Source organism: Miniopterus natalensis, chromosome 19, assembly GCF_054644295.1.
Source record: "Miniopterus natalensis isolate mMinNat1 chromosome 19, mMinNat1.hap1, whole genome shotgun sequence".
NCBI lineage: Eukaryota > Metazoa > Chordata > Mammalia > Chiroptera > Miniopteridae > Miniopterus > Miniopterus natalensis.
In genome coordinates, this window is record NC_142099.1 from 12,848,863 (window position 1) to 12,872,049 (window position 23,187).

General features: G+C 38.3%; 2 protein-coding genes across 7 annotated transcripts in view; both read right to left on the bottom strand.

The window, feature by feature from the left end:
- The window catches only part of NUP210L (nucleoporin 210 like), a 51,627-nt gene extending 33,232 nt beyond the window's left edge, over nucleotides 1-18,395 (bottom strand). The window contains exons 1-13 of the mRNA XM_016221463.2: nucleotides 17,990-18,395; nucleotides 16,416-16,552; nucleotides 14,681-14,812; nucleotides 13,667-13,760; nucleotides 12,484-12,634; nucleotides 9,481-9,613; nucleotides 8,466-8,621; nucleotides 5,860-5,928; nucleotides 5,264-5,370; nucleotides 4,460-4,600; nucleotides 2,478-2,615; nucleotides 1,858-2,013; nucleotides 257-455 (exon numbers count right to left, since the gene is read on the bottom strand). Coding sequence (XP_016076949.2) covers nucleotides 257-455; nucleotides 1,858-2,013; nucleotides 2,478-2,615; nucleotides 4,460-4,600; nucleotides 5,264-5,370; nucleotides 5,860-5,928; nucleotides 8,466-8,621; nucleotides 9,481-9,613; nucleotides 12,484-12,634; nucleotides 13,667-13,760; nucleotides 14,681-14,812; nucleotides 16,416-16,552; nucleotides 17,990-18,186 — 1,810 coding nt within the window. The 5' untranslated portion in view covers nucleotides 18,187-18,395. The remainder of the gene's footprint in view (nucleotides 1-256; nucleotides 456-1,857; nucleotides 2,014-2,477; nucleotides 2,616-4,459; nucleotides 4,601-5,263; nucleotides 5,371-5,859; nucleotides 5,929-8,465; nucleotides 8,622-9,480; nucleotides 9,614-12,483; nucleotides 12,635-13,666; nucleotides 13,761-14,680; nucleotides 14,813-16,415; nucleotides 16,553-17,989) is intronic.
- Nucleotides 18,396-19,205: 810 nt separating this feature from the next.
- TPM3 (tropomyosin 3) overlaps nucleotides 19,206-23,187 on the bottom strand; it is a 29,106-nt gene continuing 25,124 nt past the window's right edge. For 4 of the 6 annotated variants that reach the window (XM_087827987.1, XM_016221457.2, XM_016221455.2 and 1 more), the window contains one exon: nucleotides 19,206-20,563. In XM_087827987.1, coding sequence (XP_087684113.1) covers nucleotides 20,481-20,563 — 83 coding nt within the window. In that variant the 3' untranslated portion in view covers nucleotides 19,206-20,480. The other 2 variants (XM_016221459.2, XM_016221458.2) reach the window with 1 other exon arrangement.

Genomic DNA, 23,187 nt, shown 5'->3' on the forward strand with positions numbered 1-23,187 from the left:
CTAGAAACAGACCTTAATATAAACTAAAAACTGATATTGTCTGGCCACAATGAACCCTGGACATGCTATTCAATTTCTGTGCCTTTGTTTCTTTCTACATTACATTAAAACACTTACAACAAGGCAGTTGACAGAATAAATAAAAGTATTGTAAAGAAAAGGTAATATGTGAATTTAGAATCTATAGTTTCTGAATTGATGATTTGTCCTTTAATTCAAAGACAAAAAAAGGAGAAAATAAAAAGCCTACTTTTACCTTCTTTGAAAAGAGTAAAGACTCCTTGCTTATCCATGTTTAGAACTAAGGATAAATGAGAGCAGTCTGTGAACGCAATGGCCTCTTTGGTGTCCTTATTTATGTGATACATAGCAATGGGGATTTCTATTAGCTGGCCAATCTCCACATCAGCACGACATGGTAATAGTTCCATTTTGTTCAGTTTCAGGACATATATCTAGAGGAAAAAAATTCATCTTGCAAGAAAGTTATGTTAGAAAAGTCTTAAATGAAAGTATTCCTTAAATATTTAAATACAGATATACATGAACATATATGTATGGTTTATATACAAAAATATACGATATACAAACACGTGTGTGTGGGTAGTAGGTGCTGAACATGTCACTCATTTCATTCCTTGATCAATTGATTTGATCTCTCTAAAGCATTTAACACCATACAAAGGTTCTGGCAAATTATGGCCAGTGTACAACTTTCTTAGCTTTTGTAAGCTAAAAACAGTTTTTACATTTTTAAAGGGTTATAAAATAAAAATAAAAAACAAAGAAGAATATAAGATAGAGACTATGTGGCCTACAAACACTAAGATATTTACTATATGGCCCTTTACAGAAAAAAATTTACTGACCTCTGATATAGAGCGATTCCTCTTTCTTGCTATCTTTTTAAAAAAAAATTTATTGATTGATTTTAGAGAGAGGAAGGGGGAGAGAGAGAGAGAAAGGGAGAGAGAGAGAGACATTGATTTGTTGTTCCACTTATTTATGAATTCATTGATTGATTCCTGTATGTGCCCTGACTAGGGATCAAACCCACAACCTTGGCATATTGGGATGATGCTCTAACTGACTGAGCTACCCAGCCAGGGCCATATATATATACACTTAAATTTGTTTTTTATTGATTTCAGAGAGAGGAAAGAAGAGGGAGAGAGAGAGATAGAAACATCAATGATGAGAGAGAGTCATTGATCAGCTGCCTCCTGCACACCCCCTACTGGGGATCAGGCACGAAACCCGGGCATGTGCCTTGACTGGGAATCAAACTGAGATCTCCTGGATCATAGGTCAATGCTCAACTGCTGAGCCATGCCAGCCAGGGTAGGGCTGTATCTTTTTAAAAATATCTTTTATTTTGCCTTTGCTATAGATTGCTTGTGTCCCCCCCTCACCACCACCACAATTCATATGTTGAAATCCCAACCCCCAAAGTGATGGTATTAGAACATGAGGCCTTTGGGAGGTGATTATGTCATAAGGGTGTAGCCCTTATAAATGAGATTTGTGCCCTTATATTAAGAGATCCTCACAGAACTCCCTAATCCCTTCCACCATGTGAATTTACAGCAAAAAGACAGCCTTCTCTGAACCAGACATTAAATAACTGGCCATTCAGTGAAACAGGAATCAACCCAGGTCTAAGAATATTTAAGGAATATGTACTTCCAGATTGAATGTGAGCATCATTTCTTTAAATAACCAATTTGGACTAGAAAAAAAATTTAAATGTGTTACTGTACTTAAATTTAGATGGCAGAAAAAGCAAAAGAGTTAAAAAATAAGTTTAGACAGTAGAGTCTCAGGAGTGATAAGAAGGTTCTTTGGAAAGTTGTTTACCTTCATTTCTCCATATCGAAAAGGATTTTGTACATCTCGTGCAAGAACAATACTGCTGCCCCTGACCTGACCGGCAGTCACCACTCCTTTAGTGGTTACCATGGCCACTGTTTCATTAGAAGAGGTCCAGGTGAAGTTGCCACTGCCACCCTCTACCTGTGAAAAAATACAACCTTATATTTAATTATTATAGGAGAAAAATGTAATTTAAGTGAAGATGTAAAATCTGGTAAAACAAACTTTAACAAATACTAAAAATACATAATAAATTATTTCTGGACATATGAAGGAATTGTGATGTTATAGTAAAAAGGGGAAGATAAATGCTAAAAAGAGGTTATTAATGGCAGTGTCACAAAATGTCAGAAAAGGGCACAAGGAAGCCTGACAAAACTTTATAAACTCACAAGGAACGAATAAATGGAAGAGAGACAGAAAGTATACCAAGTTTTGTTAGGATGACAGTATTCAAGAGTGTGATTTGGTTGTCACCAAAAACTAAGCTATACTATTAGGACTAGGGGGGAATGAAATTTAACATTAGCCAAATTTCAATAAATTAAGCTATCAGAGAAACTGACTTATCTCTTTGTGAAACCTCCTATTAAAAGACAACATACCTGTACTTTATAACGATATAACATTCCCATAGGATGATGAGGAAATGCCAGAAAGTTGGGCATAAGCTTGATGGGTAAATAAATCTTTACTTCTCGCTGATGTATAACTGGAAATTTTATAGGCTGAATCTTTTTATCCTAGAAGAGCAGAAAAAAGGGAGCAAAATAGATTTTATGAGGACTCTTCCTATAATACACATTTATATTCGAAGCATCAGCAAAATGGTGTGCTAATAAATTACTCAACCAGTTTCAATAATAGAAATAAAGAAATAAATGTCCCTATTCATTAAAGAGGCACAACTACTATTGTTCATTAATAATGAAAGGAATTTTGCTTGATCTAAAATAAGTATCATAATCAGGAAAGCAGTTAAAATTTCCTGAAATAAAAGTTTTATCAACATAGGGAAGGAAATCATAGTTTCAGTAAGAAAGACCCTTGGACATCCATCAGTTAAGTACATAAACCATAACAGCAAAGGGATATTACAAGCTATTCATAAGAAAAGAATGAGAACACTCAGAGATGTTGGGGTAAGACATTCCCCACATGCTTAAAAACAAGAGCAGGGTTTGGGGAGGCCGGGAATCTATACAGGTAAAATGGAGTCCTCATACTCAACTATGTTGGTATTTTCTCTGAAGGCAAAAAATACTATCTAATCTATTTTTTTAAATAATTTTTTTTGTTTTTATTGATTTTAGAGAGAAAGAGAGAGAAGGGCCTAGGGTAGTCACAAAAGTTTTAGGTTCCTTATGTGGACCTTGAGTTAGAAATTTAAAGCCCTGATGTAACCATTTTCTTTTCCAGCACACTTAGAAACATCAATCAAACCCTTTCTATCAATAATTTTCACTAATATGTTCGATGGCAGCAACTGAATGTAGAAGATGAGGGAGAAAACAGAGTCAAGAGTGACTCAGGATTTTTGTCTTAAACAACTGGGTGAAAGGATGACTGGAGAAAAAAGTAGGTTTGAGAGAGGGAAACATTTAATAGGCTTTTAAAAATCAAGTACTTATATATTTTAGAGGCATTAAAATGGATTCATTCCTTATCCCTTTACCCAGTAACTTCATTTCTGATACTATACCATATGAAAATGAGCCAAAAGGAAAAAAATAGTACAAAAATATTGTTATGCCATTTATAATAGTAAAAAAGTTGGAACTAACACAAAGTTCAATGTGGGCAGCATGGCTAATTAAATTGGCAGATTAATCCTCTGGGGTTTTAGAATAGAAAGTACTCTAGGTGGACCTGGTGACACTTGTGCATATGAAATAATTATTTAAAGAAACCTCAAATGATATAAGTACACAATGACCATAAATGCTGATATGTGCAATAACAAAGATTGGAACAGAAACTTTACAGAGGTATAAACTATCAAGTGTACTATTTATCAGGTTTTTTTTGTTATCCTCACCCCCAAGGATATGTTTATTGATTTTATTTATTTTTAAAAATATGTTTTCATTGATTTTGAGAGAGGAAGGGAGAGGGAGAGAGATGAGAGAGTTATTGATCAGCTGCTTCCTGCACGCCGCCTGCTGGGGATTGAGCCTGAAACCTGGGCATGTGCCCTGACGGGGAATCAAACCTCAATCATCTGGATCATGGGTTGATGCTCAACCACTGAGCCACACTGGCCAGACTGTTTATTGATTTAGAGAGAGAAGGGAGAGAGAGAGAAACATTGATCTGGGAGAGAAACATTAATTGGTTGCCTCCCATATGTCCCTTACCAAGGATCAACCAGCAACCTAGGTATGTGCCCTGACCAAAAAATCAAACCCACAACCTTTTGGTGTATGGGACCACACTCCAACCAACTGAGCCACCCAGGGCTGTTTATCAGTTTTTTATTTTCGTGAAAGATAAAGGTGGGATATGCCATATATCTGCTTGCAAATCAACAAGTTACCAAGCCTCATCAGTGTTCTCAGAATTCAAAGACCGTCCTTTTAGTTCCTACCTGGCACATGATGGGAGTCAAGGATGCATTTATCACCACGACACCATCTTTCAGGGCTTTTACTACATGGTAGGATCCATTCACAGTAGTTAGCTGCTCTTCAAAGTACTCCTTTGGGAACTGGTACATAATCCTGATATTCTGAAAAGCAGTCCAACAGCAACACAAACCTGAAGAAATGTTTTTCTCTAAAGCCATCTTAATCCCAAAGCATTAAAGAAAAGAAAAAAGCATGGCTATACATTCTGGGGATAAAGAAATAAAAACAAAATTTTTGCTCTCCCTAATGAAAATTCTAAGTTGGAAAGATGTAATTTTAAAGTGGTACTAGTTTTTGATCTGTTAATGGCAAGTAATCAGAAAGAGTCCAAGCTTAGATAAATGTTAGTGTGATTTGTCCCATTCCATAAACTGACAGTTCTGGGGGCGGGGGGGATGTTGGAGAGTGAGTAGAACCTGTCACATCTGATGTTCACACTATTCTCACTACTACAAAATTGTAGTAACCATCTCTCAAGTGAAGCTGTAGAATGAGGATCCCCTCCAAAGTATTATCACTTTATAACTTCAATTATTTTCTATAATTCTGACCAAATTATATCTTTTATGTCTGGCTTAGCATTCCTCAAGGACAGGACTATTTAATAATATTTAATAATAATAAAAATAAAGTAGTAACTTACATTTCTAAAGGTAAAATCTGGATGCAAAAGCAAAACAACAACAACCTCCTAGCCCCCCCCCAAAAAAAAGGATCACTCAGAGTTATCCATACAAGGGTCTAGAAAAATACAAGAGACTCACATCTGAAATATAGACCTTTGTGCTGCTTTTATCAAACACTTCTACTGTAATGACATACACCTGTCCCACCTCTAGACTCCATCGGTTTCCAGGTTGGACTGTGAAACCTACATATGCAAACCAAGAAACAAAAATATTAGGAGAGTTTCCAAAGTAGATCCTGTATAATAATTTGGGGTTCCAAAGATCCTGGCTTAACTGAGCTCAGGTATAAAGAAACACTCTTAGTTACATCTGTACATGAAAACAAACCACAATTGTGCTCATTCATAATATCAAGCAAGGTTTTCATTTTTTTCAGTCAGACTCATTGTTTCAAATGGTGTAAAGACATTCAGATTCTTTTTTTTCTTGTATAAAGTCTCTTTTCCTAACCCAACATTGTATTACATGGATCTTTATCTTTTTCCATAATCCGTTTCAACATGCTTCACTCTTATAGATAGCATATAACCAGAACGATGTGTGAAAACATGTCCAAGTAAGGTTGAATTTGTGGTTAATTAGGTCTCAAAATGAAGGTTAAAGCAGCACTGTAATTTTTAATACATTCATTTTAGCTGTTTAGCTTTCTGAAAATCATTATATAAAAATACCTAAATATCCAGGCTCCACAACATATATGGTGCAATTTGGAAGTCCAGACACAGAGCGCATATGGATATCTTAATTTTTGCTTAAGGAAATCATATGAGCCAGGGTTGGGTGAAAAGGGAAATGTGTACTACCAAATAGTACACATTTTGTGGGGGGGAAATTAACCCACAAACAAAAATTCTATCTTTTACTATCCTCTGAAAAGCAAAAACGTAAATGTGTACACTTCTGAGAAAAGTCTGAGGGACTCAGTAATGACAGGAATCAGGTATTCTTGAATTTCAAATTTGAGGAAGATGGAATGAGAGAAAGATCATGCTCCATGCTTTTAATATTCATTTAGCTGCAGGACCCTTTCTCCAAATAAATTTACATAGGAGCCCATTATAGAAAGCAGGACAAAGTGGCACATCTCTGGGTGAAGGAAGAACAGTGGTGATGGAAGAATAGGGAGAGGCCTTGGGCTCTGCAGACTTTTATTTATTTATTTATTAAATATATCTTTATTGATTTCAGAGAGAGGAGAGGGAGAGAGATAGAAACATCAATGATGAGAGAGTCATTGATTGAGCCCACAACCCGGGCATGTGCCCTGACCAGGAATCGAACCCCGATTTCCTAGATCCTAGGTTGACGCTTAACCGCTGAGCCACGCCTGGCCGGGCTGCAGACTTTTAAAAATCACTAATTGAGGTGCTCTCCCTTTTGGAAGTACGCCTATGCCTCTCTTCCCTCTCCGACATATATTTCCTAAACTCTAATGGTCCCCAGAGACTTGCAACCAGGGAAGCAATGGGCAGGAGCAGCAGCAGCTTGTCCCAGGCTAGCCTCCTGAACCTGTCTCCAAGGCCCCCTTTTCTCTGACTTTCTAGAGAGTGAAAGCAGCCCTACCTAGACTCTCTTCTGTTGCTTCTTCTACCCTAAGCCCTTCCTTATTTCATTGTTCCAGCTGTAATAAATGTCCTCTCAAAATTAAAAAAAAATAAAAATCACTAATTGATTTTCTATTATCTGTAGCAAATCTTTAATAGCAGAATGTTTTCTCTTTGCCACCGAAGTTACTTCTAGGTCACTTATACATCATACTGCCCATTATCCTCTTCAGTTAAATTCTAGCAGAAATACAAATTTATTCTGCTATCCATCTATACAGATCTATAGGAACATAATTCCCTCTCAAAAATACACTGTATCCAAAAGCTGAACCACCAAGTCATTTCTCTCATCAAAATAAGACCTCTTCCTTCCATCTAATCCTTCCACCTGTTATGAATCTCATTTTCCCTTGCCCCTCAGAAATCCTGCTCTTTTCTCCCATATCTCTGCCATCTCTCTGTTTAACTTACAGACATGTTCAAGTTTCTCCTACCTTAAAAATGTTCTCATGTTTTTTCAAACTTCTATTCTTTTCAAAGCCAAGCTCTTTGTTATTTCAGTTTTTATCTCTACCTATTTCACCTGAGGAACATTCTCTGTAAATTTCTCACTTGGTTACCATGAAGCTCCTCTCTCCTGGTTCTCCAACTACTTTTTGTTGTTGTTGTTAATCCTTACCCAAGGATATTTTTTCCCATTGATTTTTATTTGCTTTAAATTTTTTAATTTTTTAAATATATTTTTATTGATTTCAGAGAGAAGAAGAGAGAGGGAAAGAGAGAGAGAAACATCAATGATGAGAGTCATTGATTGGCTGCCTCCTGCACACCCCCTACTGGGGATCGAGCCCACAACCTGGGCATGTGCCCTGACCGGGAATCGAACTGCTATCTCCTGGATCCTAGGTTGATGCTCAACCGCTGAGCCACGCCTGGCCGGGCTCCCACTGATTTTTAGAGAGAGTGGAAGAGAGGGAGGAGGAGTGGAGAGAGAGAAAGAGAAAGAGATGTCTCTATCGCTCTCCCTTCCTCTCAAAATCAATAAAAACATATTTTTAAAAAAATCAAACATTGAGATATGAAGTCCAAATGTTTCAATTTTCTGACAATTTAAATCTTCATTCTGTTTTGCTTCCATCAACTATAATAGAGCTCTACGTATCTCTTTGTTATACCCTTATAGAGCAGACTTAGTGAATTTTTAAGTCACTCTCAACTTGCCGTGGACGGTGGCTCAGTTGGTTGGGGCATTGTCCCACACAGGGCACATACCTAGGTTGCGGGTTCAATCCCCAGTTGGGGCACATACAGAAGGCAGCCAGTGTTTCTCTCTCTCAGGTCAATAAAAACATATCCTTGGATGAGGATTGAAAAAACATTACTTTCAACTCAATTAATATTAATTAACCATCTTTTCTCAATTATTCATGTGAAAATAGTAAAGCCAAAATTAATACAGTTCATATAAGTTCCTCCAAACTGTTTTCCCCAGTCTCATAGTTTGATTGAAGTTGCAAATAAGCACTATAGTCAACAGATCCTAAGTTCCAACTACTTTTTCTCTACCTACCTGTTGTTAGAAATTATAACAACACTATAGTTGTTAAAAATAAAACCTATAGAAAATAAATGTAGTATTATAATCACTCAACAAATTATTTTACTGAGGAACATGTCTAGCATGCTCAGGGAAAGGTAGATTGGCATCTAAAACTTGAACAAAAGGATACTTTTATGGACAAAGATAAGACTAGTTTGGCCCAGTTGGATGGCAGTCACCACAGCAGTTTTCTCATCCAGTGAAGCCACTTTCCCAGAAGACTCATTATTTGCAACTCTATAGTCTTGCAATTCCAGTGTATAATGTTCCAGGGGAAATCCCATCTCTGTAAGACATGAAAAATACATACATATAATGACAGCAGCCATTCCAACAGACAATGGTATATTGTTGGATTATAAAGGAGAAATCAGTGTTTCTAAAGTCTTTTGTTTACTTCCTTTGTGATATTTTGCCTTGTGTATCACCTGTATCGTCATGTTTCTAAAAATTGGACTATTCTAAATAATTGTTTACTTAAAAAATACTTTTTATCAGAATCATAATAAAAAGTGACATAATAATAATAATTTAAAAAAAGAGAAATCAGGAAGCAGCCTAGATAAGAGTATGTACGATCTGCTTCTTTTTAATTTCCTTCCCACTATAATGAATTTCTACATGTAGCCGTTTCGGGAGGGTACTATATGAGTTTATTGTTGATATTGCTTGTATTCTTACAAACCAGTAAGCTGAAAGTAGCAGAAGGAATCCCCACTAAGTAAGTTAGGAAAAATTAGTGTTAATGGAGTCAATGCACACTTTATAAACTCAATGGGACTTTTGGGGTAAACTGGGTATTAAGTTTTCAGTTAATGAACTGAGTTTCTCAATAAACTTTTACAAAGATCATTCAAGTCCCTTCTGGTAAAGTTTCTTCACTTGCCCTACAGAAGCCAATTAGTTTTGGGTTGTTATTTTAATAGAGAATTCATATGCCTATCATCACTGAAACTAAGTAGCCAAACTATAGCATAGTCTGTTTAAGATTAGGAACTACCTCTATTATTAGCTCTACTGTAGCAATTAGAGAATACTTTATCACAAAATCTAAAAACATTTGCATACATAATGGGGAGTTGCTTCTCTTGTCACCAGAAAGGATTTGGGAAATGTTAGTCTTAGGAAAAAATTAATCACCTTACCTGTCACTCTTCCCTGAACCATTTTTGCAACTCGGTATTTAATAAATGTTCCTACTAAGAGATAAATATCATGGGATGGTACAAGAAATACATTCTCCAAAACAAGCAGACGTATCAATGCTGCTGTCACTTTCTAAAAGAAGAAGAAAAAATCAAAATTTCCAAATTTGAGGCAAAATCCTCAAGGCCATCTTTCTTGTTAAAAGTTTACTTCTTTTTTTTTTTTTTTAACTTTTTATAATTTTTATTTTTTTTAAAGTATTACAAATGTCCCTTTTTCTCCCCAATGACCCATTCCCCCCCTTTCCTTCCCCCTCCCCAGTCACTCTCCCCACCATTGTCCGTGTCCTTGGGTTGTGTATATATGCACATAAATTCTTTGGTTACTCTCTCCCCTTCCATCCCCCCGCCCCCCTCCATCCCTCTGACATTTGGTCAGTCTCAACTATGCTTCCATGTCATTGAATCTATTCTGCTCGTCAATTTATTAAGTTCTTTAGATTCCACGTATAAGCTAGATCATGTGATATTTTTCTTTTGCTGCCTGGCTTATTTCACTTAGCATAATATTCTCCAGGACCATCCATACTGTCCCAAAGGGTACGAGCTTATTCTTCTTTACAGCTGCATAGTATTCCACGGTGTAAATGTCCCACAGCTTTTTAATCCAAAAAGTTTACTTCTTATAAGTTTCTTTTAAAATATTTTATGGAGATTTTAAAAATGCTTTCCTAATCACAAATCATAATTTCAGTTAGCCTTAAAAAGTGATCTTAATACTATATTAACTTTCCAAGTCACTCAAACAAAGAATAAAAAATGGTGAGCCTTCTAAAGGAGAAGAGTAGATAAATAAAAAGACAAGTATGATGCCCTAACTGGTTTGGCTCAGTGGTTAGTGTCAGCCTGCGGACTAAAGGGTCCCAGGTTTGATTCTGGTTAAGGGCACGTATTTTGGTTGCAGGATTATCCCAGGCCCTGGTCGGGGCACGTGCGGGAGGCAACCAATCGATGTGTCTCTGTCACATCTTTCTCTCTCTCCTCCCTTCCACTCTTTATGAAAAGCAGGAGAAAAAATATCTTCGGGTGAGGATTTAAAAAAAAAAAAGAGAAGTATGCTGAAATGAGAAAATGAATACCTTGACTGTTATGCCACAGAAATCCTTTTAACCAACCTCCAACTTACTTTCCAGATTAAGTTGAACATATTGATTCTTGTGAAGGCTTACCCAACACAAGGTTAGTAGGCTGCTCTCTAGGATGTCTACATATTTGTTTTCTTGCCACTTGCATTAAATGCTAACCAAAAGACATTTATTTTTTCCCAAACTCATTTATGCCAGTTACACTTTTATTTTAATTCTCACCTGAGAATACTTTTTTCATTGATATTTATTTATTTATTTTGTAAATATATCTTTATTGATTTCAGAGAGAGGAAGAGAGAGAGACAGAAACATCAATGATGAAAGAGTCATTGATCACTGCAGCCCACAACCCGGGCATGTGCCCTGACCGGGAATCGAACTCTGATCTCCTGGATCCTAGGTTGATGCTCAACCGCTGAGCCACGCCCAGCTGGGCTTTTCATTGATTTTTAGAGAAAGTGGGAGGGAGGGAGGAGGAGAGAGAGAAACATCAATGTGAAATAGACACATCAATTGGTTGTCTCTCCCACACACCCTGACTGGAGCCTGGGATCCAACCTGCAACCCAGGTAGTTGCGTGCCCTTCACCAGAATTGAACTCACAACCCTTCTGTGTGCAGGCCGATGCTCTAACCACTAAACCATGCCATGTGCCAGCTGCACTTTTTAAAAAAATATATATCTTTATTGATTTCAGAGAGAGGAAGGGCAGGGGGAGAGAGATAGAAACATCAGTGATGAGAGACTTGTCACTGATCAGCTGCCTCCTGAACGCCCTCAACTGGGGATTGAGTCCGCAACCCGGCCATGTGTCCCAATTGGGAATCAAAGGGTGGTGATCTCCTGGATCCTAGGTCGATGCTCAACCTCTGAGCCACGCCCGTCCAGGCATGCCAGTTGCACTTTTAATTATAATTACGCTTAAAATAATAAACCATGAATGCAAAAATAGAGCAGTTGCTTCTACAAAAAATTTAAACTTTTTTTTTATTGATTTGAGAGAGAGAGAAACATTGATTTTTTTGTTCCACTCATTTATGCTTTCATTGGTTGATTCTTGTATGTGCCCTGACCAGGGATGAAATCCACAACCTTGGCATATTGGGATGGTGCTCTAACCAAATGAACTACACAGCCAGGGCAAAGAATTAAAACATTTTGAAAAGTTAAAAGCAAGCTGGTAAAATGTGCCGCTATCAAATTAGGTAGGTGAGAAATGTAAAAATCCTTGAAAAACATGGAATCATATACTCAAATTGCTTCATACATGTCTAATTTATAAAATGAAATGAAAAGAAAAAGAAACTAGGAACTGTAATTTATGCAAGAAAGAGTATGTATATTTCTTTTTTTTTTTACTTTTTATTGATTTCAGAGAGGAAGGGAGACTGAGAGAGGGAGAGAGAGAGAAACATCAATGATGATGATCGGCTGCCTCCTGCACGCCCCCAACTGGGGATCAAGCCCGCAACCCAGGCATGTACCCTGACCCAGAATCAAATCACGATCTCCTGGGTCCTAGGCTGAGCTACACCTGGCCGGCCGGACAAGAGTATGTATATTTCTAACCAGTGAACTCATGGTCAAAGAAAAATCTTGGATCTACACCAAAGGATTAGTAAATAAAATGCAGTTATATGTTTTAACAGAAAACAACAGCTGTGTTCGTAATTAGGTAATAAAATGTTTAAGGAAGACAAATGTTTTTTATGTTTACTCACTTTAAATGACTTTTTCAATTAAATGACTATTGGCCCAAATTATATCAGGTTAGAAAGCTTCTACTATGGATAAACATAATAAACTATATTTTATGTAGGCAAGCCTAGTAAATGAAAGTTTACAAACTTTTTACCTTATAAAATGGTTCATAAATTCGAACTTTTACAACAGCAGCACCAGTTCTAATCCCAGACACCAAAACTATATCTCCTTGTTTCTCTTCTTTTTCCATCTCAGTTATATACACTGGGGGAGAATATTCTGCTTCAGAGTATTTTAGAATCCTAAAGAGATTTAAAATAGGGTTTGTTTACAACAGAATCAAACAATCAGTCTTCTTCTAAAAGGCACTAAGCAACTCTAAACATAGTCTCTTCAGCTGGGCCAGTGTAGTTCAGCGGTTGAGCATTGACAAATGATACAGGCGATCACCGTTCAATTCCACAGGTCAGGGCACATGCCTGGGTTGCAGGCTCAATCCCCAGTGGGGGGCATGCAGGAGGCAGCAGATCAAAGACTCTCTCATCATTGATGTTTCTCTCTCTCTTCCTTCCTCTCTGAAATCAATAAAGACATATTTAAGAAAAAATATGTAGTCTCTTCAATGTCCATACAGTTGTTTTATTTTGTCAATCTGCACCAGAGGATATTTTTTCCATTGATTTTTTTTAGAGAGAGTGGAAGGAAGGGAGGGAGGGACGGGGAGAGAGGGAAAGAGAGAGGGAAGGGATAGAGAGAAATGTCAGATGTGAGGGACACCTCCCACAGGGCCTGACCAGGGTACGGGATGGAACCTGCAACCCAGGTGCCCTTAACTGGGATCTGTGCACGGGCTGACACTATAACCACACCAGCCAGGGCAAAAGTTTCAAACTTTGTTTTCCACAAGGACTAGATAGAAGAAAAGTATTTAATGTGCCTCTGGATAAAGCTGTTGTCGGACTAAAACTTGAATGGTCTGAGAGCTATTTCTTGGTACTGAAGACAAAATTTCAAACCATTTTCCACTTACTGTATTTCAGCATGTGCAGATAGTTTGAACAACAAAATGGCCAGAATATATATACCTGACTCAAATAAGTGCATGAACGCCTTTGAAGTACTTCAAATTAAACTATCATAATGATACCTATATCCATACCATACTATATCCTATATCCTACTATATCAAAGACATTCCCCCCTGGTAAATTTATCTGTTCCAAAAAAGTCCAAACAGCAGGATTAAAGCCCTCACAAATGGTTGCTGTTCAGTGTGTCACAAAGGCAGATGTGTCCTTCAGAGTCAGATGGCTTATGTTAGGTTTCAAGGTTACCTAATTTTGCTAGACAGTTCTTTTCTTGATGATTCGTTATCCTGGGCAATGCTCCATTCAAACATCATCCCTGCCAAACTACTAAAAGTATTTCCTGTAGAGCAAGTCAAAAGCAGACAAGATAGAATCACATACTCAAAAACATTCAGGTATCTTTAACTAAAAAGGGAAACCTAACTAGAAAATTATTTTTCAGTCTCTTTTATTAACAAATAGAAATACTTATCGTTAATGAATTAAAATACATATACTAGGAAGATCCCTACATAAACAATGTAAGTGCTATTGTTGCACAAGCTTTCTGGAAGTAAAAAGGACTCAAGATGGTTAACTTCTGGTTGACAAAAATTTTGCCACTTTTTCTGTTTCTCTTTACATAAAGGTCACCTTATAGTCTACCTCAGGGTTGACAGGCATCCCTAAATCCTGGTCCTTTCAACAAAAATTTTATAAAAATGAGACTCTAGAATATTTTAATACATTCATTCTTCAGATTTAAAAATTATTCTTTACTGAATAGTTTAGAAAGAAGCAATAACTTTAAATGTTTTAAATATATTATAACATTAGTATAGTATATTAAAAACAATATAAAATCAGGCTCAAGAAAGACAAATTTAAAATTATAAAACTTGTTCACAGGTTTACATTGAATTTTCCTAGCCTTTAGAAAGTGGACTGATCAAAACAGAGTTAGTAATAAATTCCAAAAAAAATGTTCTTAATTGCTAATCCTAGGGATCATCCATCAGCAGAAGCTAAGGGCAGAATTTGGATATTCAAGGAAACTTCTAAGATAACCAACAACTCAATATAGCAGGAAATTTTTACTAAAGTATTAGCTAGTACATTGAACCATACTCAGAATTATTAATTCCTCATGTACATGAGCTTCATATGAGAAAATAAATATTATTCCAATCTACTTTTATCTCTCAAGTTTCTGTTTCCAAATACTAAACATAAAGGAGTATTACTTTAAGTAATTTTGTTGAATCTTCTGAACTTCTTTACCTTCAGCATCCAATGCCCTCACCATCAGTTCCAGTGGTGAATCATCTACATAGAGTTCTCGAGTTCGAGATATAATTTCAATGCTGTCTATCACATCAACCTTAACATCACAGCGCAGTTCATGGTCAGTCACTATAATGAATGCAAAAACTGAGAATTTAATTCAACAGGTCATGAATCTATTCAATGTCTTAAACACTTAGGCACTTATTCTAAATAATATAAAAAAGAAAGGCTATAACAGATACTTTCAACCTGTGGAAGAAAACAGCATGATGACAAAATATAAGAACTTCTGTTTATAGTAAGAGACACTAGACCAAACACTGATCTACAACGATGTTTTCATTCATCCATGGAAAAATGAGGAAAATAATTTTAAAGTAGCAAGTAATTAAATTTGTTCACTTTAAAGGACTATACTTTATTCTTATATTCTATCTTACTTTTGAAGTGCTAAAATGTTTTTCCTTTTATGAAATTATGCTAACAGATTTTTAAAAATGCATTTAGTTAAGCAAAATGGTAGCAAACCATATCAATCTTACCAAAAAATGTCTCTTTATTTTTTTCAATTTTTTTCCCTTATGGCCCAGCCCGCGTGGCTCAGTGGTTGAGCATTGACCTATGAACCAGGAGGTCATGGTTTGATTCCTGATCAAGGCACGTGCCAGGGTATCAGGCTCGATCCCCAGTAGGGGGGTTGCAGGAGGCAGTTGATCAATGACTCATCATTGATGTTTATACTTTCCTTTTTATTAGGCATGACAGTAATGTATAATAAAAATAACCATCTAGTTAAGTCAAAGAGTTCTTCAGTAGGTATAAAGTATAAATTCTAAATGAAGAAAAGCATACTTGCCAGTATTTTTCTTTCTTAGTGGTAATAAAATAATAGTGGTACATAAAAATAACTTTATAATATATGGCATCTTCAATTATATGAAATATGGTATACCAAGCATCTTGAACTTTTCTTTAATAACATAGCATAGATATATCATTCATCAAAATATTTAAAAGACATACAGATATTCCTGGCCTATCAATATGGCAATGAAGATCCAGAAACTCAGGAACACATATAGCCCTGTTCTGATTTTGGATACGAATAGCATTTCTCGAGCTGTTCTGGTTTAAAACAGACTAGTGCAGTACTTCCCAAACTTGAGTATTTATGAGAATCACTCAGAAAGCTTGTTCTGACATAGCAGAACTGGGACAGGGCCTAAGAATTTACATTTCTGCCCTGGCCAGTGTGGCTCAGTTGGTTGGAGTGTCCTCCTGTGTACCAGAAGGTCACAGGTTCAATTCCTGGTCGGGTTGTTGGTTCTATACCCAGTTGGGGCACAGGCATGTTTCTTTCTCACCACATCGATGTTTTTTTTCCTTTCTCCTTTCTTCCCTCTCTTAAAAAAAACGAAAAACAACACTAAAATTAAAAATAAAAAGAATTTACATTTCTAACAAGCTTCCAGGTAATGCTAATGATATAGGTTCACAAGACCACACTTCGGGAAGTACTAGTCTTTATACCACTACCTTTTGCCTCACTTGAGACCAATCTCAGACCTTAACACCTAAGCTAGTTCTGATAAATAATTCCTTCCCCTCTTCATCGATTCAAACCAGAGTTTCCGTTTCCACTTTGTAACAGCCACCATAAAAAAAAAAGTCACAGAATAGGATGCTACAGTTATTTTACTGTAACATAGTGAGTTTTCTCTCAACATACCTATCTCTCGAGCAAGAATAATACTGCTGAGGCGTATAGGTTGGGTAGATTCAGCAATGAGTACAGCTTTTTGGGAACATAAGGTGCCATTTTCATATAAAGGCTCAACAGTTACTACATCATGATGCGTGGAATGCCTGCCAGAATGAAATGCTTAAGAGTATGAAATAAGAATAGGTGGATTAAAATTAACTTTTCGTGGAACAAAGATTCTTTTAATTTGTCCATATTATACAGTCAGGTGTATTTAAATGACTCTCTTCAAAATAGAAACATTACTTAGGAAACAAGATTTAAGTGGGAGACTCATCAGAACCTTTTCCCAATGATCCCATGTGCAAAATCACATTCCTTCCTCTATATTTAAAATGAGGTTGCTACATTCTTCCTTTGGTATGTAAAAATAGGATTGATGCTGTTTCCAATGAAAGAAGTGGCTTTCTCATACACTAAGGAATGAATTTCCTTCAATTCTAGAAATTGGACTGCTGATATCCAAGATGGAAAAGTTGCCAAAATTTTGAGGTGTGAACCCACCTCAAAAAAAATCATTAATATTTTTGGATGGATGGAATGGCTTTTAATGCTGGAAAGATTCCTTGCATCAGCCTCTCAGTCAGGAAATACACCACACTGGGGCATCTTACAATTATACTTCCCTTATACTCCCTCATAAAATGGGATGTGAACAAACCATAGTGCTTCTTTTAGGAGATGGTAAAGGGAAATCTCCTTTCAGGATGAACCCTCTGATACCTTGAAGCCCACTTCAGTTAGGTTCCCTCACACCTTAGGTAACCATACAGCCTATCTTTGGGTCCTCCCACATAAGAAAATCATGACTTCCCATCCTCAGTCAGAAGTCACCCCCCTAGAGTTGAGTATCCCCTGTCCTCACAGTTCAAGAGGGTACCCTCATTTAAGGGGGGAAACAGTACAGGCAGACCTCATCTTCACCCAAAATGAATCTTTTCATATTACAAGTTTATACTTCATGGTCTCTTGGCCTCAGTTCCCTCATCTGTAAAACAGGAGTAATAGTACTTCATAAGACTATAAAAATTGAGTTAATACATGGAAAGTGCTTAGCTAAGAACACAGTAGTTATGTTTTGAAATGCCTTCACAGGGAAAGCCTCACCTTATTTAGTTGGTTGGGACCCTCACACCCCAAGCCTCTGCTCCTAAGTAAATTTCCTCCGACCTTCTCACTCTAGTTGTTCACACTGTTAGTTCCCCACATTGGTTAGCCCCAGTACCAGAGGCCTCCCACACAGGGCCTACCTGGGCTCTAACTGCCACTCCCACAGTGACCACCCCTCCCAACACACACACACACACGCAGATGGCCAGTGTCACATCCTGAGCATTCCCTCACATAAGGTCCCACACGAGGACAGGCCGCATCTGGAGTCTGGCCACTCCACTCCCTCCCACCAACATCCCACCCTCCTCCCTACAGAAAAGTCACCAAGTGGGCACAAAGCATTCCCGTGGCCTCCTACATTGGTGAGCCTCTCCCACCCTTACTGGGTGGTGTGGGGACGCACACCCTTGTGACCCTCAACCCCTCACCAAGTGTAGCAGCCCCGCTGCGCCTTCAGCAGGAAGGGCACTCGGCCGGACTCCCGGCCGAAGGGTAGCAACACCTGTGGCACGTTAAGCTTGTTGGCCAGAGTGCCAAACAGAGCCAGCAGCAGCAACAGGAGGTGTGGAGGCAAGCAGAAAACCAGTCCCGAGCCTCGGGACCCTGCCGCCCCAGAGCCAGTCATGGCGACTGCGGGATTCAAGTTCCCGCTCCACTACAGCCGCGCCCTCAGCCCCATCGGCCAATCCTCAGGCGTAACGCCAGCAGGAGGTGGGGCTTCCTCCTGGCCCGGAATTGTGGGAATAGCTTTCAAACGCTCCAGCAAATCATCATCATGGAAACTTTAGGCACAAACCCAGCTACCCACTAAGTATTGGATGGCAGATCTTTTTAATAGTAAAAATAAAAAAGTCTAAAAATTTTTTTTCTCCCAGCTTTTCTCTTGTTGCTTACCTTATTTGGCTCCTAGACCCACCCCACCATTTTTTATTTTTGACAGTAATTTCCACTCAGGATTGGTCTGTGCGAATTAACGGAAAATCGTTCCAGTCTTGATTATAAACAGGTAGCTGGTTGTTGTCATGTAAGCTGTGTCATTTTTACTAGGATGTCAGGTTCATCTCCAGCCTCATGGCCAGGGTGCAGGAAATGCCAGACTGGTGTCTCAAAGGCAGCTTTGAAAGCTATCCACTTAGCCCATCTCTAAGCAAATACTAAGAGCACTTCTTGTTAAATTAACTTGTTTTCTCCAAATAGCCAAGAGTATCAGCTCAAAGCCTGTTCAGGGCAGTTTACTAAAACCACACATATATAGGAGTATGTGATCAGTGTCAAATACTGAAGTTGTTTAAGGAGCACAGAGCCTAATAATAAATCGATGGTTTATAAGAAAGAACTAATACAGCTGTAAAGAAAAGTGTATTGGCCACCCTGAAGATGCCAGTGTTAAATTAAGTAACAGATAAAAGGACTGGCACATGGTTATTATTTCAAATCTTCACATTTACCTGATAATACATGTTATCTTTATTTTACAGATGATGAAAATCAATGATTTATATCAGGACATATAACTAGAAGTCTCCGAGCAAGGTTTTAAACCCTGTTACTACCACCCACAAAGATCTGATTGTTAACCTAAACCCCATTCCTGTGGAGAAAGCACATTTGGATTAGTAAATAAAAGTCAAGTAGGTCTGAGGGTTGGAGGGACTGGTTCTTTATTTTAAAAAGATACTTGTCAATTTTCAGTATCAAAACAGTTGCACTATTGGTTTCTCTTTCTCCCAAATGGCCCCCAAAGAGACCACACCAAAGGAGAGTACATTTTAAGCCAATAAGCTGCAGGATGCGCACCTAACAAACCTCACAAAAACCTCACCAAAAATGGAGTATTGGGTAGGGAAAGAAACTTTTAAAGATCAGCACACTGCCAGCCCAGCCTCTAGTGAGCTCTCACAGCCAGATGGGGTGGCCAGTGCGCCTCAACCCCAAAAAGCAAAGTTTCAAAATAATACAAAATTTAAGAAGTTTTGTACATAAACTATTCAAGATTTCTCCAGCACTAACTGATACAAAGCACAATGAGATGGCACTTTTAGAGACAGCAGCTTCAGACCCAGAAAAGGGTGACGAGATGAGTTTCATATGGCTAAATCAGTGGCAAAAACATAATTTTCTTTCTTTCAAGGAGGCAGGAGAGCAAATAACTGGTTACTTCAACATAAGGGGCACATAATCCATTCTGTAAACCACTGGGAAGAGGGTAGAGATGGCACAAGGATTTGGTCCAGACAGAGAGGTCTCACCATTTAATTTGGTCACTTCTGATAAAAATAAAACAAAACAAAATTTCCCAAAGATACCTTAAAAGGTGAAACTTGATCACCACTTTTTTTTTTTTTGGGGGGGGGGGAACAACTCCTCCTGGAATCACCTTTCTGGTTTGGCTAGTACTCTGCACAAAGCAATGATCCCCCATAGTGGAGTCTTTCTCTGGGCTATTTGGCTCTCAGTAAGGCAGGCCCATGTCTCTTCCCCTCCTCTATGGAGAGGGCAATATGGATTAAGATGAAAAATTACCTCCTAAAAGTGAGAAAGGAATTAGACTGCTGCTTGAGAACTGTGGAATTATTTGGAATGTTTCACAAATGGTTGCCACGTCAACAACAAAAAAGGTAATTACAAAATGTGTACATCACAACATGCTTTTAAAGACACTTTGCATTGTGCTCACATTCCCTTAAATGTTGTTCCCAAAGGTGCTCAGCCTCTAGCCCAATCAGAATCTCTGAGGAGAGGCAGAGACAGTTTTGGCGAAAAAGACAGGGGTGCGGGTGGGGGGGGCGGCAGTGAAAGGAGAAAGCAGCCTTCCAGTTAAAGATCAGCCCTCAGTTTAAAGGTCAGCTTCGAGCAGGCTGGCCTCAGGCAGAGTCAGGGTCAGAGGGAGGAGCAGCGGCAGGGCAGGACTGGGATGCTCTACATCTCATTCAGGTCAAGCAGAGTCTGGTCCAGCATCCTTTGTGTACAAAGATGTTCCTCTTTGGTGCATTTCAGTTTATCTAATGGAGGTAAAGGAGAGATATTACAAAACCAGAAGTAAATTTCAAGGTCTACCCACTTTGAGAATTGCTCCTGTTGCAAGGAAGCTGCGCACTAATAAAGCAGTTGCTTTCTCAGCCACAGAAGTGAGCCAGCTATTGCATCACGTGGTTTTTGCAGGGCCTCTAGCTTGCCTACTGAAGTTGCAGGTGCTGCTGTACTTCTGGGGTAGTTGGGAACCTTATCAGCAGTCATTTCCTCTACCTCCCACACCCAACCAAGCCCTATAGCTTTCAGTCCTCAAAGGAGGCAGCCTTAAACACCAGTCATCCATTCGTTTGCCCATAGAACAATACCTACTTGAAATGGCCACTGGGGCTTGACCACTAAAAATAAGAATGGACGTATTTCTACCAGTAGAAACATCAGGATCTCCATTTGAAAAGAGTACAGGGGATTCTCATGCACTATAGGCTTTCCTCAAAAAGTAGAGAGGGAAGGGATAATTGGTGGGATAAATAAAAGAACCCCATAGTTTTAAGTAAAAGAATCTCTAAAGAAAACAATGCCAAGAAACTACCAAATGTATATGTGTAAGCAAAACCTTGAGATTTTTGCAGTTTTTAGCCAGAATTAGCCTGTGACACAGTTACTTAAAATTAAACATAGAATCAGGAAAAAGCAAGAGGGAAAATTTCAGGAAGAAAACCAGTAGCTGGACATCAAAGAGAATCTAATCTGCCCAGAAAGCAAACCTCTCTGACTGCTCTAGGGAGGTGGGAAAATACTGAAATTTTCAACTCAGATAAGGTGATGGCACACAGACCTATTAATATTCCATGCCCTTTTCTTTTCCTTCCCTTTTTTGCACCCAATCAGAAGGGCCCATCGCTGGGCCTGCAGATGAAGCAGTTACAACATCTTGTCAAGTCATTCCTTTTATTGTTAGAAAACATCCATTCAAGGGAACGTATGTATCGTACAGTCAGTGCACAAGTGAAAGAGCAGCAAGTAAGGGTGGAAAGTAGAAAACTCTCCTAGGTTTTCTCACTATAACCTCTCAGGCCCCTCCCTTCATCATCCACAATCTCTTGAAAAGGGATAGAAATGCAATATTAAACATTCCTACTTTATAGTACTCTTAGGAAGTCAACAATACTCTAACTGCCCCAATTAAAAAGCAATTTGCTTAGGGCAACTTAGTAACTTTTAAAAACACAATCAGCTTTTTGCTGGGGTCCAGGTCAGTGGTGTGAGCAATAAGCTCGGTTTAATGGGCATCAGAGAGCCCTGCCATCAGTCACATAGATCATGCAGCGTTAGCTTCAGCTCATTAGAAAGCAGGCGGTTTCGCTCAAGTTGGCTGTAGAGACGCTCTGCAGCAGCAACAGGAAGGAGAGAAAACAAGAGGAGAGGAGAAAGAGGAGGAGAAAGAGAAAAAGGGAAGGTTAGTAGAGTACCAGACGTAAATTTGAGACTTTCAACTAGCTGGCATACATGACATGCATCTGCAAGGCAGAATGGGTGCAAGGACAATTCAGACAGAGGGCAATAAGAGTCAGTTGATGGAAAGACCAACAGAGGAATAAAATAAAAAACTCAGACCAACAAGTTGGAAGGACACTTTAAGGGAGAAAAAACACCTTTACAGTATATGTTCCGTGGGTTGAGAAATGGAGACAAGTGAAACCGCAAAGAAAAGAATACAGCTGAAGTATAAGAAATACATATATAACAAGGGTTTCAAAGGACCAAAGTGAACAGTTGAACATTTTTCTGTAAAACCATTTAATATACAGCATTATGAATGATAGACTGGAACAAATATTGGGGTACAGACCCACTCAATCCTATACTTTCTAATGCCTCTTGCTGTAGGCATTGGAACAGACCTATCATAGTCGTTTAATTAACCAAAACCCAACTTCCTTGTTAGAGTTAACAGTGTACCCAGCCCCAGGGAAGGTGAATTACTGGTACAAGCCAATCAATACAATCCTATTGCTTTTTCAGACTCCCTTGCAGCTAGGGGTGGTCATGTGATCCAATTCTGGCCAAGAAGATATAGAGATTTATCTGCTGGGAGCTTCTGAGAAAATTTTAGCCTTCCTTCTAGCATTTGAACATGGATGTGATGACTAGAGCTACATATTTCAATCTTAAAAGACCAAAAGAATCATAGAAAGTCCAGCTATGTCAGGCCACAGTTGCTCAAGTCAAAACTTTTATAATGCGATAAAGATAAACCCCATATTTATTTTAGCTACTGTTAAGCTATTCCTTACAACCAAAGCATTCCCAATACATGTAGTTAAGTGCCCAAGTCCTTGGCTTTGTCTGTATTTTCTACTTGGAGCACACCTTAAAGAGGGGGTATGAAGAATCCAAATCTATCTGACCAGTACAGGGGTAATGGAAATTTGTAGCAGCCTCTGAAGTTCACATACAAGTTTATTCCTGTTTTACAGTCTGTTTTGAAATTGTTTCAAGATGTTAATATGAAAAAGATACTTTTCTGCCATAAAATCAATTGGACCTGGGGGGTGACTATAGGCATTGCTCAGGCACCTTGCCTTCTGGGCTGAAGTTTTCCCCAGCTCCAGTGGAAGCTGAGGCCAGTATGGTCCCAATAATACTTCCTACT